Below are 17,755 nucleotides of genomic sequence, written 5' to 3'. Positions count from 1 at the left end.
ACAAAATATGCTCCATATCATCAGAAAAATAATACCCTCCACCGAGCTCCCGGGACTTCAAAGTGGAGCGGTTTAGCCGCGATACGGCCGCGTGCTTTGATCCACTGCTGCAATTAGGAAGGAGAGGAAAACACAAACATTCTTACAATTTGTACAGAGCGGATGTGCAGCGCGCTGACTGCTAATCTTCTGCTGCTGTGAGCTTTTTTGGAAAAGATTAGGGAAAGAGAAATGACAGCGAATCAATACTTAGTTTACAGTATAGCAGATGAAAGACACTTGGTGCACATATGCAAGCATATGGTGCACATGTTGACCATTTATACCTTCTGTCTATGTTTACACTTGGGCCAACACTGAAAACTTCTTTTAAGTGCATGCTTTTAAGCAGCTGGAGCAAACTTTCCAGCTTTGACTCCCTCTCCTTCTCTCTGTGTGTTTGCAGACGAGTGTCTTTGCCAGAATGGTGGCGTCTGTGTGGACATCAACGGGACCTGTGAGTGCCCTTCAGGCTATACGGGGCTCTACTGTCAGTTCGGTGGGTATGATATGTTTAACCCTATCAGGTGTCATAAAAGACCTTCGATTACTTAAAGATCACAGAAGCAGGGTATATCCAGAAAGGACCCCCCGTGGTTTCCCCACACTAGTGCAGTTAATCGTAAAATGCCCAGTGGCAAAGGATGAGAGCATGTAAAGGGTGAGTGGTGGAAACTCTAAAGATTACTCAAGTACAGCTTTTTATTCTGATTTCTTCTTCTACAGCACATTTTGTATGCAAAATATTGCACATGCAGTTGGATCGAAATTTGGTTGTATTGTTTTTATCCCTCGTAACCTGTATGGGAGATATATGCGTGAAATTTTATGGGCTGAAAAACACATTTAATCTCTGCTATGTTTATGTGTTTTTACCCACAGCTAGTGAGTATCACTAGCTGTGAGATTTTAGTTAGGAGAATAGTTTTTAAAAATGTCTTTGTCCACTGGAATTTAGCTGGCAGATTGTCTGTTCTAATAAATCTAATACATCCTTCAAATTATGAAGTTTATTGTTCTTTAAGTCAGCACCATGTGGGACATGTTTTAATTCTGTTTTTTAATGTGCAGCCCTTCACCCTAATCAGTATGTCTTTTTTATTCAAACATGCTGTTTTTATGTTTCTTTTATGCATGATCAAATGTTCTGATTTTCTGGGGATTTCCTTGCCTTGTTCTTGGTTCTCTTGGTTCTTGAGTCTCATAGAAATGAAGCAGAAGTCATTTTTCAAACACTTTTTAACCCCTCTCTCCCTCAGAAGTGACCCAGATGCCATGCAGTAACGGCAGATCGTGTCCTGATGGAAATCCGTGTTTGGAGTACGGAGGAGCGTACCTGTGCACATGTCAGACGAGAGTGGAGCTGGACCACAAAGACTTTTACCCCTATGGTAAGAGGCTCAGGCACCAACCCAACAGCAGTGTTAGTGCGCGAGCAGCTGGTTGCTATTGCAACAAAACACATTTTTTATTCACTTTAAAAGAAACGGTTGTATTTACGACGTGGGGAGAAATTTATAGATGATTGATGCTGTTATTGGAGGCGCTTATGAGATTTTATAATTGATCCAGTCATAAAATGACAAATAATCTGTGTTTCCTTTTAAATCTGGACCGAACCCATGTGCTTGAATAAAGTTTTCCCAGCGCAGTGGAACACAGTCAAGTCTCGGTGTGTGTTTTTCAGTACAGCCCGAATCGGTCTGCGATTCCTCTCCCTGTCTGAATGGCGGCTACTGCTATGAGCTTGACGGAGGCTACACCTGCGAGTGCAAGTACGGATACTGGGGGAAGAACTGTGAGAAAGGTAGTACCATCTCTTTTTTTAAAAAGGAATGCTTGTGTGTGAATTCATGAAGCACCGTGACAAAAACATCCTTTAGGTTTGTGCGTTATTACTGCGGGCTCAAACCCAAATGCAGCTTTAAAGCACCAGGAAACATGCCATTACTCGTAATGCTGCTTGAAATATTGCAGCGCTGAAAGGCTTAAGATAATTTGTACTTATGGCTGAGTTATGAGCTATTTTCCTGAATTATGATTTGAATTGCAATGTACTGGAACAGGTTTATTTTGTGTGATTAAAAGCTGGAGTGGTCTCTGCTTCAAGGATTCCCTTTTCCCTGTCTCCTTCCAGTTAGACTCAATACCTGTGCTTCTGGGCCCTGTCGCAACGGAGGCTCCTGTAAGGAAGAGGCTGACAGTTACCGATGTGTGTGTCCTTACAGGTTCACAGGAAAACACTGCGAAGTGGGTGGGTGCCAACCTTCCACTGTAATTTACAAACTTTAACTCTCAAATTTACGTGAAAGCAGGTACAGAAATACACGGCAGTCCTTTCATCAGATAACCTTGTCACTAATACATCTGTTTAAGTGTCTTTTAAACCGAGCAAGTCAGTTTAAAGTCTAACCATTGTAATACTGCTTAAGGAAAAGTGCAGAAGTATCACCAGTAAAATATATTTGAAGTATGTTCAGTTCATTTTAATTTAATTTCGGTTATAAGGCCCAAAATGTCACACGTTTAACTGAAGTCCAGTCCTGGAGACATCTACATGCCAATATCAGATCATCGAGTAGGAGCCGGAAATCCATCAAATCTTTAATAAGCTAAAGTTAAGGTAACTAAAAAAAAATAGCATTTTTTTAATGGTAGTGAGTGGTGGACTGTCCACTGAGGGTATGAGGGTATTTCCAGGTGGCCTTGGCGTCATTTTCCCCCTGGTGTAAACGTCAGGAGGAACGAGATGACAAACTCTTCAAAATCCAAACCTCTGCTTCGACTCTCAGTCTTGCTTATAGACTTATAAGCTGTCTGCTCTCACTACGACATCCTTAGCGTGTAAGTTTACACGTCAAAGGGATTAAATGGGATTAATTCATGTTACCATGAAAAAGCTTCAAGTTCTGTTTTATTATGTGGATGTTTTGTTCCAGGGAAGCCGGACCCCTGTGCCTCCAGCCCCTGTCTGAATGGTGGGACGTGTTTTCACTACATAGGAAAGTACAAGTGTGAATGCACCGATGCCTACAGCGGCAGGCACTGTGAAATAAACAGGAGCGCGGTGCATACCTCTGCAGGTAGGGAGACCGTATGTCACCACACAGCAATGCCAGTCTGATGCTGGTGTTTATACAATGTTGACCTTAGCTGATTGGAACATACAGGGGATATCCTGAGCGCTCAAGTGTACAGATACTGGCTTTCTGTCTGAAGATAATCTTAGCAGTGTTGCTGCTCTAGAGGCCCCACATTTACAGATATAGAACGGCTGCATAACCTATAAAAAGTGAGACCTGATTAGACCCGGTGATTCACGTCTACACACTGTAGCAGCATGCTGGAGGTAATTTTAGGCGCCTGAATGGAAAACACCTCTGTTGCTGTTAGTGTGTCGTGGAAGAGCTCGTTTAAGCCTCAGTTTGTGTTGCTATGCAGCCACACTGACATTATCGCCATGTTTGTATCCGTTTCAGAGCTGGGCTGTGGGTCACCTCCACAGGTCAAGCACACTGAGGTCCAGTTCTCCTCAACAACACCAGGCTCCATGCCAGAGTACATATGCCACCCGGGCTTTACGTCTGTTCCCAGAGCCACCCAGAGCATCAGTGGCATTCAGGCAGTGTTCATTATTGGGAAGCAAATTTTGATTTTGATCGTAAGATTATAGCAGACAAAATCCAAAGTAGATTCAGTTATAATCTAAAGTTCAAAAGTTTGTTGTTTTTACTGGTGAGAGTTGCTCCACACGGTTTACAAAAAGTCAAATGCAAAATGTGTTCACATGTCTACTCTTCTCTTCCTCCCCAACATTGACATTTTGCCACGTTTTCATGAAAAACAAGGAGCATGGGAGCTGCTTGTACTGTTTCCCAGGGTCAGATCAAATGTGCATGTCTAACCTTATCGCACCAGGAGATTACTTCTGGTTAGATCACTTCCAAACTACAAACTTAATTAGTTCTGACTGGATCTCATGTCTCCAGTTTACAAAGATGTCAAACATTTCATCATTGTATTTGTCCTCGTTCACTGGTTTTTATTTAGTTATCGTTTTGTTTTTGTTTAAAAAATAACAAGACAAAAGGTCATTAAAGAAAAGTACGAAGTTACTGGGAGATTGTGTTAATGGAGACTGGATCCAGCTGCCTGTTTTTAAGGTCTGTAACACATCTGGACACGTGGATGGCTCCTCAAAAAAGATCCCAGGGTCATTCCACATGAAATCAATCAAATTTGGAAAATGTTTCAATCCAACTCCCTCAGAATCAGACATTTTTATTGTTTATATTTGTTATATTTGAGGAAGTTTCACCTTCATGCAATTTTTTTCCAAGTTATAGACCTTTGAAATGCACAGGCATGAGGATGGGGTTGACTTTTTCCCTATTAACTTTCAGGACTGCAAAATGCTGCTAAATCACTCCAAGTGTTTCAGTCTAAAGCCGCAGTTTTGTCTTTGTTCTTTTTGTCTTCGAACATCAGTGTCATGGGGATCTAACGCTCCAACAAATTAATTACCTGTGACCCACAGAAATATGCACTTATTCCCTGGATGTTTGATCTATTTTCTGATAATTCACTGGATAAAACTCCAAAAATGCTTTTTGGGTAAAACTCTCAAGGATCATATCACCATGTGGGATGGGCGGCTGCTCAAAACAAGTTACAACATACGAAATGTCTCAGACTTACTGACGATCTGATTCCAGGCTGATGTTCTAACCATGATTGCTTCTGTGTCAAATTAATTTTCTGTTGCTGTCATATTTTAACATCTGTGAATGTAGTTAACGGCTGTGAAACAACAATGGTGTTCACATCTTCTCTATGATAGTTTGTGATAGACATCACAATGATCAAAAATCGTGAGATCTTCAAGGTCTCAGAAGGGGTCATGTGAGCTGTGAATGCTGTCTTTGCAGTTTTTGCTTCATTGCATTGGTTGTGACAGTTTTCTTTGTGCAGAAGATGGTATGTCCCTTTTTATTCAGAAAATAATGGAAATTAAAAAACACAAAATGTAATTTTTTTATGTTGAACGTAAAAACGAGCAGAGGGAGTCAGGTGGGAGGTACTAATTGATTTTTCATGGAAACCCCAGTTACCACGACAGGTCTAGGAAATGAAAGATGTGCATATATTTAAGAAAGTGATTTTCTGAGTTCTAGAGTAACATCTGGAAACTCCAGGATTTTGTTCTATTTGGATTAGACTATCAACTGATATTTTTCTCTTTGTGGTGCAACTTGTCATATTTGCTCAATCCAGCCTGAGAGCTGAATTAAAGTAGTATTTTCTTCATTTTGTGATGAAGAATTTCATGTTTTTCATGTAGCTTTTTTCTTTTTTACATTATTGTGAAATTCAGCTAATTCAGGTTTTTTAGATATAGATTATATAAAAGTACTGCGAGAAAAAGGCCCGAATTCGGGTCGATGGACTATTTTTCAAAAAAGTGTATTTGAAATCTGAGGCTAAAATTTCACTCAGTCATCATATATGTGTGAACTTCATGTGCGAACCATAAAAATTTCCTGGAAATTGGAGATGATTGAGCAGAAAATGTTCTAAAGATCAGCTGAATTGAGATTGAATGACCTTGTTATCTTTATTCATACTAATTTGTTAATTTCTGCATTGTCACAGAGATCAACGAGTGCTTATCCCAGCCTTGTCTTAACGGAGGCACGTGTCGAAATAAGATCGGATCCTACCAGTGTGTGTGCGCCAGTGGCTTCAGCGGAAACCGCTGCCAGATAGGTAAGGATCAATCGAAAGCTTACACTTACAAATACGTTCACTTGGACCACCTGTACACAGGCACGTGTTTACTTATGTGTGCATCTTTATCGCCTTAAGACATAAACGAGTGCCTGTCGGAGCCGTGCATTAACAGAGGAACGTGTGAGGATCGGCCGGGCTCCTACCTACTAATACATTTTTATTTTCATAAGTGACTTCTGGTCGATGTTGTTGAAACCAGCTGATTATAACATCATCCAAAAAGCCTCTTTACCCTGTAAAAGGCTTTCTCTCTCCAATGGTAAATTGTTGTGAAGATAGCTGAATGCATTGTTAATAAATTCTGCCACACTGTAAAATGTCTGTGTGCAGAGCAGGACATGTGCGAGTCCAACCCCTGTCTGAATGGAGGCGTGTGTCGGGGTTACAGAAGAAACTATCTTTGCATGTGTAAAGACGGCTTCTTTGGGGATCAGTGCCAGATGTGTAAGTATGTTGTGCTGATGTTATGTGATGTTATGTATGATATCCAGTTTTTAATAACCCTGAGTTTACTGAGTTTAGCTAAAGTTAAGTACAGAAGAAGTTTATTGTACATATAAAAAGGGTGTGAGGTTGCTTCCTCGCACCTTATTCAACATGCCTTGAAACTATTATCTAAGCCTTTAAGGTGTTCGGTAGAGTGTTTTCTGAAGTCACAGATAAATTCCCATTGACTTCTATACAACTAGAAGTCTTTTTGCTGCCCTCTGCTGGACTTGGAAAAGAAAGCAGGTTTAAGGCCCCTCTTTTGGCTTCGCTTTGCAGATCCGGACACTACATCCATCTTTGATTTACTCCTGCATACTTATAATGCTTCATTTGCCTCACACACACTGTCATGCATTTTTTGGGATCTATTATATGCGAACTGGAGCACATAAAAATCTGTCATAGATAACCAAAACAGTGTAAATATGCTAAAAACAAGTAGAGCCATTAGAAAAATATTTATGAATAAGATATAATAGATAAATGGATAACTGCACTCAGTTATTGTAGTTGCTAAATAGCTTGGTTGATTGATGGTTATTGATAAACAAGACTGAGAGGGGCTTGCACACTTCAAAGGTTGCTCACTGTTCCCGGGTGAATCCTGTTGCTGCATTAGTTTGTCTTTGTCGCCCACCAGTGGAGGACCCGTGTGTGTTAAAACCTTGTGGGAACCGTGGCCGCTGCTGGAGCGACAGGAGAGGAAACTACAACTGCATGTGTAAAGTGGGACTCACGGGCAAAGACTGCGAGAAAGGTCAGTCGACAGCCTCACCACTCAGCACGCTCAACACTCAGAGCACACTTAACATTCGGATTAGATATGTAAAGTTGCCACTGTCCCCAGACCTGCTGCCCCCGCCCGGCCTTCACGTGCTGCGTGTGGAGGAAAGCGAGGTGGAGCTGCGCTGGGATGAGCCGGAGCCCTCAAACAACCTGATCAGCATGTTTGCCGTCACCTATGCTCCCCTGGGTCAGAGCAACTCCAAAACAGACTACCTAGACAGGCAGAAGTCCACCCACGTGATGCGAGGCCTGATGCCCGGCCTGCTGTACAACATCTCCACCTTCTCCATCAAGCTGAAAACCAACAGCAGTGACACAAGCCAACCTGCCACAGCACTAATACGCACCAGTGAGCATGCTCTTTAATGCTCTGTAGTCTTAGTATAATCTCAGAAGCTGAGCAACCAACTAAGGCACACAGATAGATTATAGACCTTTGATGAATCAGAATACTTTATTAATCCCTTAGGAAATGATGTATGTTACAGTTGCTCCAAGACAGTAACAGTAACTGACTAAAATATTTAAATAATAAAATATGATGTCTCTCATCTACATCAGATATGATGACATTATAATGTTGCCTAGCAACCACCTACAGGGGGAAAAAAATCACAGACCAGAATAATACTGTACCATGAGCATGTGTTAGATGGTCAAAGATGTCATTTTGACACATTAAAAAAATGGATTGAACCGTTTTTAAACCTTTTTATAAAAATCCGAATTGGTCATAGAAATGTTCAGAATGTCGATGAAGGTGAGCTTTCTTTAAAAGAGGTGGGAACGCAGTGAGTTCAAAAGCAGGTGAAGAAAACCATTGAATAAGGAGCTGTTAATCATTATGAAATGTTGAGCCCAGCAATGTTTATGACTTTTTTGTGGGTAATAAAGTAGTAAAAGTAGTTCACCTGGAACCGGAAAGCATTTCTTTGTCTTTGAATGTTTCCCTGCAGGGCCCCAGCCGGCGGAGCAGTTGCAGGTGGTCAACGTGTCCTCCTCTCAGGTGTGGCTGCAGTGGCTGGTTCAGGCTGCCCGCCATGCAGCCGTCAGCAGGGTGCACGTGTCCTTGTTGCCTTCAGATGGGAGGGAGGGTCGCACTGCTGTTCTCAACACGAGCACTACTGAGTACACCTTCAGGTCAGGTGCAGCACTTTAAACCAAGCTTTTATTTTTACATGCTGCCGGGTCATTTGTGTCTACCAAATGTTGCTGCCGATGTCCGCTTTAAATGTTTTGGTGTAATATCCCTTTCAGCCACTAGTGGGAGCCATTTCATCAAATTTACTAAGCTTTTAACAGGGTACCATGAAACAGATAAGTTGAGGTATGACTGATGCGGACTCTTTGTGAACCTTTCACAGCTCATTACAGCCGGGTCAGATGTACACTGTGGATGTGTTGACTCAGAGTGGAATCAGACCAGATGAGTTTCCCTCCATGAGCCACTCACCAGGACCTCTGTCATTCTGGACAAGTAGGTTACATCACTCAGCAGCGAATACAAGAGCTTATACAACAACTTTATGTTGTTATTTGTATTTATTTCCGCAATTATGAGAAAACATAAAAAGAAACCCAAAACGATCTTTCACCATTCTTACGCCTCAGCTGTAAAAGGCTAATGGGTTGCTGTTGTCACCCCACCTGGTGGACACTAAAGTAGGTCCCTCAGGTAACACAGACTCACTGATGGGCAGACCAATCATCAACAGTCCGTGTCCCCCCCCCCCCCAAATTACTATTTTGAGCCAGGAAAAGCCTGGAAGTACTGAAGATGACGCTACATTATCTGATGGTCCCCTGTGAGCCATATTTAGAAAGGAAGGAAGAGCTGCCCTGTAAAAGGAAGAGACCTTCAAAAACACACTGGCTGCAGGAGGAATAGACAACTACTATTGGGGTGAGGGGAAAGAGAAAAAAGCAGGTGCGTGCAGCGAAAAAGGTAAAAAAACAGGAAGAAAAAGGAAAAAATTAAGGAAATGCATAATAAAATGGAAATTGAAAAAAGGAGAGTGGATAAGTGCCCAGTGCATCACGAGAAGTCTATAGTAGAATAACTGATCCCGCTCTAGCTCTAAGTTTTATCAAAAAGGTTTGAAGCCTAACCACAAGTATAATGTCATTGATCATATTTTATATACATTTTATGATATTTGAGACATTTCTATAGTCTCCAAAACTTTCTCCAGACAAGGCCTTGTACAGGCCAGAGCAAAAAAGCTACCTAATCATTTGAGGAAACTCAGCCAAGGAAAGAGATTATTTTAATCCATTTAATACAATCATTTGACCCTCTGGATGTGTTACCCTCAGGGCCTCTTCCCCCACAGAACCTCTCCCTCTCACACGTGACCCCAAACTCAGCCTTGATCACCTGGAGCCGCCACCCGAGACACGTCTCAGACGGCTTTGTGGTCAACGTGACCCGAGGGTTGAATACCAGGAGTCGCTTCTTGCCCAACGGGAGAGTGGGATCGTACACCCTCCGTGAGCTGACCCCAGGGCAGCACTACTACGTTGCCCTCACGTCGGTCAGAAACACGGGGCCGGAGCAGATCCACAGCGTGCCTCAGCACCTTGCCTTCACTACCTGTGAGCTGTGTGCAATCACCTGGATTTGTTTTTTTCCTTTCAAATTTGAAATCTGAATTTCCCGAATCCTGAAATGTTTTTTTTTCTTTCCATGTAGTGCCAATGCCGGTCAGACCGGGAAGGAGAGAAAGACCAGCAGGGACAAGACAAGATACCCCATCTCAGCCTCAGGACGTGGCAGGCACAGCAGAAGAAGAAAACTCAGAGGAACTACCCAGGTACATGTAGCATGTCAGTTACTATTATAACTGCTTTAAATATATAACAGTAGATCAACAGTTAATGCTAACCAGATAGCATTTTGTTAATCTGTGCTGCAGATACACAGAACTCATTGACAGGAGGGGAAAGATAACAGCAAAGTTCACTCACCTGCCTCGAAAACCCATCCGGCATCGAACTAGTAAGTATAAGCAACTATGTGAGTGTCACCCTATATTTTAAAATATTTGGATAATATGAACACTTAGCCATAAACCAGGAACAAAAATCAATGAAATATTTTGGAGTATTTTTAATTTTTACTCCTGAGTCACCTGAAAAACTCCCCCCGTTGCTAGGGGAGTTGTCCAGGCTATTCAGATTTTTTCTCAGTAAGTGCTGCTGTGTATTTTAATGGATTCATTCTACATTAGTAAGAACGCAGTTCTTTCTGTCAATTTTTTAGTTTTATGGGCATTTTAGTTGTTGAAAAAACCCCCAACCAAAATTAAATTTGAAAATCAGTACCTATATCAATAGACAGATGTCAGCAAATGAATTATTATGATAATTAAGACACAGTAATAACAGATTTTTTTTTAAAAAAAGAGAAAAACAATAGGATTGCGAAAGTGATTTATTAATTAATTTATTAATTAATGTATTATTTATTTATTAATTTGACACAAGTCAAATTAATTTAAAAAAAGGAATAAATACATATAACTTAAAAAACAACAACAAGGAGATGCCATAAACCCTAAGAAAAGAGTGGAAATATTTTTTTAGCAATAGACAATCAACTCGAAAAACTGATAAAAACTGGTAAAAAACAAACAAACTCCAAATTATAATATAATTAAAAATATATATAATAAAAGAATAATAAAATAATGAATAACAATGAATGGGATAAATGGCAGCAATTATTATTAATATTATTATTTCAGTCTTTTTTATTTACAAGTTTAGCAGTTTTAATCCTCTGCACATGCACCCATGATGCTGTAATACGTTTTAACCATTCTGTTAAATCAGTGGTTGTTTCAAGCTAAGGGACTGGTACGTAGAAACCTCCTCAAAATCTCAGTTAACACTTAAATTTCACCTTTCCGACTTTTAATTTGTTTTTTTCGTGATGATTCTAACAGGAAATGCTTTACCTTACAGAACCTGAGCCACCAGTTAGGTTAGAGAAGATGGAAGAAACAACAAACAAAATCAGCCTTGCGCTGGAGATCCGAGAAGAAGCTTTAAGAACAAAGCTTGGTAGGTGTTTTTTACACATCCTCTCATGTAAGCTGATCCCAGCGATGAGCCTCTTCTACACATGACACTCATGTTGTGTTGTGTGGGGGTAGAGCTGGAGGCTATCAACACATGCTATCAGCTGTGGATAATGTGGAAGAGTGAGCCTGAAACCTGAGATGAGGATGTTAATGGCAGCTGTTGTCTCATAGAGTCGCCCCAGGACTGCCGCAGTCTGCCCTGCCAGAACGGAGGTACGTGTGTGAACGGAGGCGACACCTTCATCTGCGACTGCGCAGACGGGTTCAAGGGCAGGCAGTGTGAACTGTGTAAGTTTATGTTCAACTTCTCTACACGTTCAGGGTGGGATGAGTCAGCTGCTTTTTGGCAAATCCTGTAAAAGAACTAAAGCCTGTATATAAAAGATGGATGTAGCCACCCTGACATCACAGCTGGTTTTGAAAGCCTCAGTGTTAATAGTTACTGCTGCCATGTTCGTTTTTTGGAGTCAGAAGTGGCCATATTTGAATGAGAGGGTGCAAAGTTATCTTCAATGAATGTATGAAGCTACATTCATAAGTGGAGGTGGATCACACCAACTACTACTAACAAATTCCTAGAATTTCACTCAGCAAGCATGAGACTACACTAGCTGTGACACAGACTTATATTTTCTCAGATTATACCATTAAACTATAAACCTAACTGTAGAAAGATGATGATGCAAAAATGAAATCTTAACAACCAAAGAGTCAAATCTGCACTGGACTATACCCCATTTCAGTAGAGACCTGACGTACAATATACACCCAGTAGCGCCGCCCACTCTGAGAATAATTGACAATAATTAATAATTAAGTAAAAAAACAACTTATAGTTAGTAGTCCACCCTCTCCGCCAAATAATAACGTGACTTCAGTCTTCTAAAAAACAACACGGTAGTAGTCGAATAGCTAACAATAAAGTTTCACAATGCAGGGTGCAGAAACCAGGTGATGTCACAGTGGCAGCATCCATCTTTTCAATACAGTCTATTTGTGGTGCTAGAGACGATGTTTAGGGATCAGTGGAATACATGCTCGGGCAATCATGAATATCTTTGATGGAGAGGTAGGTGACAGTTCAGTGAAGGGTTGTTAGGTTCATCCTCTGGGGACCATGAGCATGTGCGAATGCTCACATCCCACCGTGTCTTTCAGCAACGCATGCTTGGATCGATACAAACCCTCCTCTACGTCACAGTATAAATAATGCCACTCTATCAGTGCAGCCTCTCAGGTTGTGAACATCGACTCATTTATGTTAGATTTGCATGCTGTCATGAAATGTCAACGTGAGAGCAGTGAGCTATGTATAGACCTTCATTATCTTAAAAGCAGGAGCCACAATCCACTGCGAATTGACCCCTCTGACATTTATGAATGGCTCTTACAGGTCAGAGGCACGATAAACAACACAAATACACCATCACTCGATTCGCACAGCACTGGCCTGTGTGCACTGAGCCACCTTCCTCACATTCTTTTGGGAGCTACTGTCAAATTTATAACTCAGTGTTTCTTATGGATGTTCAGGAGAGATCTGCACTTCTACACACTGTAGGCATCTTGGTTTAAGTTCGAATCTTTCCTGTGACAGAAAAATCGTACTCGTTTAGAGTTTCATTTAAAATGTTTACACTTAGAAACTACTTTGCAAATTGTAAGTAGTTCACAAGAGTCAGAAATTAGTTTTAATGGATTTAATACACGATGGCTGACAAATTAAAGGACAAGGCAACTTTAAGTGTTTTAGTACCAGCAAAACTCAGGCTACTGAGTGCAACCAGCTTCATGAAGGAGGTTCAATATCCTTCTGTTTGGATTCACTCACCCTAACAGTCAGGATAAAACGAGTTACTCTGCTATCAGTCAACCTGTCCATGTTTGTGAGTGATTTGATGCTGTCAACCCTGCCTCTTTCCTTTTGTATGCATTCACTGGTAGATTGGGAAAGTCTTGATTAATTTATTGAGTTGATAACCACCCTCACTCACCCTTAACCTGATTGTTGCTGTTAGATTTGTGGAGACACATAAGGAGGGGATATCCATGCATGCTGACCTGGTTCGCAGTTCATCACAGGGCCAACACAGAGATAGATAGACAGTGTCAGAGCATATGAACTGGACAGGCAACCAACTTTTACAGCATTTGGCTCAAGTCACTTCAAGAGTCAGTCTTATGTGATTGATGAACCTATTTGCTGGGCCACTTTTACAGGCTACACAATAAATTTAAGGATAACTAAGCTACTTTAAATCGCATCATGAATCATGCATGGATGATATGCTCACAGAGAAATGTAGCCACGTTTAGAGAAGTGTAGAAATTAGATTGCAGAGGCAAAGCTGGAGATAATCAGGAGAGACGTTGTAGAAATGAATCAGTGAACCCAACGCAGAATATTTTGAACACATTGTCATTTGTTTTGCAGTTTTCAACTGAAGGCATGCTTTAAAACTACCCTATATGAACAAAAATACTGAGTCACCAGCACGTTAAAGCTACAGGAGCCGTAAAAACCCCATACCATGAAGCTCCCAGCATACAGTTTTTGTGCTGATGTTCATGCCAAAGGTTGTAGCCCAGTAGTTTTTGAGTTAGCAGAGAGTTGGTGACTTTTGCACACTATGCATCTCAGCATAGTGTGTAAGGTCTCAGATGCTGCTCTTTAGGTGGTCTGATACTGTGCTGCAATGAAATTTCAGCAAAAATGGACTAGCCCATCATTTTTTTCCACATTGATTCTTGGTTTAAACAAGTAGCTTAATTAGATTCTATCTTAATTCAAGGTTATTCATTACAATTTGGAATCACGTCGTATCTTATTCTAATTTTGACAGTCCACTTGAAACTTGAATGACTTATTTTAAATTATTTGTAATTTTTTAATTATAATTTCCTCCTACTTTGTTCTTCAGTTCTGTGTTTCTTTTTTAGCACTGGTTTTAAAAATGTGCTATACAAATCAACTGTAATAATATTATTTATTATTATATATTAATGATTGTTGGTTGTAAAAGGTATGACTGTTGTGGTTATTTCACAGTATAACTGTTTGTAGTAGAATATGCACATGCCTTTATTCGAAGCATTTGGAAATGACTAACGCTGACTGAACAGTATGTCTCAAAAAGGGAATAAACCTTATTACAATCAAGTCATGCACCTCCTCCTCCAAAGACAGAGTAGAAGAATATTTTATTTCACTTATATGTACATGCTGATGAATGTGTGTGTGAGGACACAGTCCACATACCCCACCTCCCCGCTGACTCTGCACCCAAACATCCAGCGTCAGATTGTTTAAACATTCCTTTCCTAAAGCCATCCATCAGCCGCAGAGAAGCTCTGCTCCTAAACCATCCCGCAGACTTTTCCTTTGCTGATAAAGCACTCAGACCTCATGTTGTTTAACTTTAACCTCTGTTTTTGCAGCGTGCCAGCGAGTGCCACACCCGTGTACCCGCCTGTACTCTGAAACCAAGAGCGTGCCCGTCTGGGAGGGTGGTGTGTGCCATTACCTGTAAGTCACGTCAAACATACGTCTGCCAATCTGGGCTTGAATTAAATGTTTAAGTGTGGCCTAATGGATCCAATAAAAGTGCCTGCATTCTCTTTCGTAGGTATAAAAGGACATATAAAGTGCAGCAGGATGTGTGTTATCGAGAGATTTGTGAACCGACGCCTTCCAAGAAGAGTCAGAGTGAGTTAAACAATCTGTCTGCGCAATATTTGTAAGACGATAAACAAATGCAATGCTGTTCACAGACTAACTTTAACTGTCTTAACAGCCAGAAGAACAAACACACAACAATAAAGGTTTGTGATTTTTTTTTTCAGCCCTTTTTATGAACTGCTATTGTAGAGGATCACAAGATTTTCAGCACTTACCCTCAAAATGAGACTTTTCTTTTCTCTCTCTCTCTCTAGAGCACTTGGAGCCTGATGAAAGGACTGTCATCACTGTCATGTGAAAAACCTCCTTACTTCAATTTTGGTGTTTATAATCTACTTGAAGTAACTGATTATGGTCATTTTTTGTGCTGAAAAACCCTGTCAGAGCCCACTGTAACATTTCACAAACAAACCATCAACCATCTGAATATGAGGCTGCATCCCGAGAGTTGCCTTTGTAGCTCGCGGTAGCACGATCAGTCAGATGAAAAACGTCCCGCATCACGTATCATTTGCAGTGTTTGCTGACTGAGTTTCACATATGGTATGCAAATATGAATCCTAGGCAGTCAACTGCACTGCATCAGAGACCTTATATACCTCATTTCAACGTCCAATGCTGACACATTCGGAGAGGTTTACGTTTGTGATTCAGCTGCAGGTTTGTCCCTCAGGGAAGTAAAGGCAGAGTCTTTTCCTTACATCAGTCCCATCATCTCCTTACGAAGACAGCAGGAAATGTGTACTTTCACCCTTAAACTGATCTCGTCCTCTGACAATGATGCACAGCGTTTTCTGTGTAGAATATGTTCCTCTGTGTCTCAGCAGGCGTCGCTGCTCACTAATCTGTAAATAGTGTTTATAGGCCATTTTGTAGGTGAATATTTTAATAATAAAAATGTTAAAATGATTCCTGTTGTGTGTGTGTTGCAGTTCTTGCCATCATTTGTCACACTGTGTTGAATCTATCGTGTTTTGACAGCATCAAAAACTATACTAAAAGTATTTTATTAACAGATTAAAGGAGAGCGGTTGTACTCATTTTTAGCGCCATTATACTGTTTTTGGAATCTATTACAGTAGCTTAGCACAATTTAGCATTAGTTCATGGCTCACAATAATCCTTATCTTAAACTGGGTCTTGGTGCAGTGCCTCAGTTCGCCCTCTGTCTGAAACAAGCTGGTTTGGCTCATGTCTTTTAATGTGTTGCCCCTCATAAATGGTTTGAATAGCAAGTAAGTGGAGTTGTGTGCCACAGATGACCATATTAGGGATATCCTGTTTCACTGATAGGCATCATGCAAAGCCAGAGTAGGAAAAAATGTCCATAGGCTATGTGCAAAAGATAGATGTGACCACCTTGGCATCTATATTTTGAAGACTCAGATTTGTAGGCATGACTATATTTGTGTTCGTCTGTTTGTTTTGTGCTTTTTTAGAGCTATAAATTACCATATTTAGAGATTGCTAAGCTATCAGCTAACACTGACAACTTAGTTTATTAGTACTTTTGTGTGGTGCTAATAAAGTGGCATTTATAAATTGTATAGCGGCTCACAGAAATGGAGATATTTTCTGATTAATGCCAAACCAACATCCAAATAAATATCGTGGAATTTCACTCTTTAAACACAGACCGCTTGGATGGTGTGCACTTTACTGCAAGCCAGATGAATGCATTAAAACTGCTACAAAATACACCAACAGCTCAAACATGGTTAAGTGCTACAGTTTAATGACACTGCTTGGTAAAGGTGAAGCCTAAGAGACCGACCAGTAATTATCCGCTTGTTATAAAGGAGGAAATTAACTACAGAGCTCAAAATCTTTACCAGGCTGTAAAAGTATTGTTTATATAGCTGAAATTGGCTATTTTAACATGAGAATCTGCGGAAACTGACTCACTTTTGGAGCCAGCCTTTAAGAATCTGAGCAACTGCAGTTTTTGGTTCACTAACTCTGCAATCTGAAGCTTGAGTTTTGGGCTCCCAACCTCACTCCCTGGCTACTTTTAATATGAGCATCCACCTGTGTTACAGTATAAGTTTGACAGAAAATAAGGAAAAGCAGAATAGGCTCATTTTAAGAAGAGAAAACACCCACAACTTTGTTTACTCTGTTAATGGAGACTTTTTTTTTTTAAAGTTTACTACTGAACGTCACTGCTCTTCTCTTTGTTCCTGTGTGTGTCTGGTTTATTGAGTTACTGAAGCATGCAAAAGTGGGCGGAGATGCAAAATTAAAGACTCCAAATCCAAACTTTAGCTTTAATCATTAAATTAGGCCAATTTGGGACATACTTCATGAAAGAAAACAGAGCATGGGCATGCCTTGGGTTTTGTTAATCAATCACCCCAGTCAGAAAGGAGACTGCTCTATCAGAACATCACCACATAACAAAAGCTTCCTTGCTGCTGTAATTTGTCTGCCTAACGCCCTGTAGTCATGAGTCTCTAGCTCTGCCAAAGTGACTCTTCTAAGCCTCAGGCTATATACAGACAGGGGTCAAATTAAAGGCAAATGTAAACTAAATAAAGAAGAAAAAAAAAGATGACGAAGGGCCACTGATCGATGAGAAAATAATATGAATCATATTTACCAGAATTCAAACCAGCTGGAGGCAGATGAAATATTAATTTGCCATATTAGACCCACTTGTTTACTGCCTTAAAGAAAAGCCTCACACCAGAGCCACTGGGGTATTGTTTATATTACAGTGGAACAGCTGATAAGGACACTGCAGTGAGTGTCACAACAACTGGATGTTCTCAAGTAAAGGACATGCCCTCCATGCCAAAAGTCCAAAGCTGAACAGACAGTGAAGCAAGAAATTTCAAAGAAAGCTTCCACTTAAAACGGAGAAGCTGTGCCATCCAGATCCTTTAAG

At 40.6% G+C, this 17,755-nt stretch overlaps 1 protein-coding gene across 2 annotated transcripts in view; it reads left to right on the top strand.

Moving 5' to 3' along the window:
* sned1 (sushi, nidogen and EGF-like domains 1) overlaps window positions 1–15,777 on the top strand; it is a 31,734-nt gene extending 15,957 nt beyond the window's left edge. Inside the window, exons 11-30 of one of the 2 annotated variants that reach the window (XM_082524071.1) lie at window positions 446–538; window positions 1,299–1,430; window positions 1,727–1,846; window positions 2,177–2,293; window positions 2,979–3,122; window positions 5,692–5,805; window positions 6,160–6,273; window positions 6,959–7,075; window positions 7,166–7,453; window positions 8,061–8,244; window positions 8,469–8,581; window positions 9,421–9,699; window positions 9,797–9,917; window positions 10,020–10,102; window positions 11,071–11,169; window positions 11,361–11,477; window positions 14,628–14,715; window positions 14,816–14,895; window positions 14,984–15,011; window positions 15,123–15,777. In XM_082524071.1, coding sequence (XP_082380197.1) covers window positions 446–538; window positions 1,299–1,430; window positions 1,727–1,846; window positions 2,177–2,293; window positions 2,979–3,122; window positions 5,692–5,805; window positions 6,160–6,273; window positions 6,959–7,075; window positions 7,166–7,453; window positions 8,061–8,244; window positions 8,469–8,581; window positions 9,421–9,699; window positions 9,797–9,917; window positions 10,020–10,102; window positions 11,071–11,169; window positions 11,361–11,477; window positions 14,628–14,715; window positions 14,816–14,895; window positions 14,984–15,009 — 2,429 coding nt within the window. In that variant the 3' untranslated portion in view covers window positions 15,010–15,011; window positions 15,123–15,777. Of the gene's footprint in view, window positions 1–445; window positions 539–1,298; window positions 1,431–1,726; window positions 1,847–2,176; window positions 2,294–2,978; window positions 3,123–5,691; window positions 5,806–6,159; window positions 6,274–6,958; window positions 7,076–7,165; window positions 7,454–8,060; window positions 8,245–8,468; window positions 8,582–9,420; window positions 9,700–9,796; window positions 9,918–10,019; window positions 10,103–11,070; window positions 11,170–11,360; window positions 11,478–14,627; window positions 14,716–14,815; window positions 14,896–14,983; window positions 15,012–15,122 lie in introns of those variants that run through there. The other variant, XR_014274681.1, reaches the window with a different exon arrangement.
* Window positions 15,778–17,755: the final 1,978 nt, after the last annotated feature.

The sequence above is a fragment of the Aulonocara stuartgranti genome (genome assembly GCF_965226115.1).
Source record: "Aulonocara stuartgranti genome assembly, chromosome: 23".
Taxonomy (NCBI): domain Eukaryota; kingdom Metazoa; phylum Chordata; class Actinopteri; order Cichliformes; family Cichlidae; genus Aulonocara; species Aulonocara stuartgranti.
The sequence above is the reverse complement of the archived record's forward strand: the minus strand, read 5'-3'. Positions and strand labels throughout refer to the sequence as shown.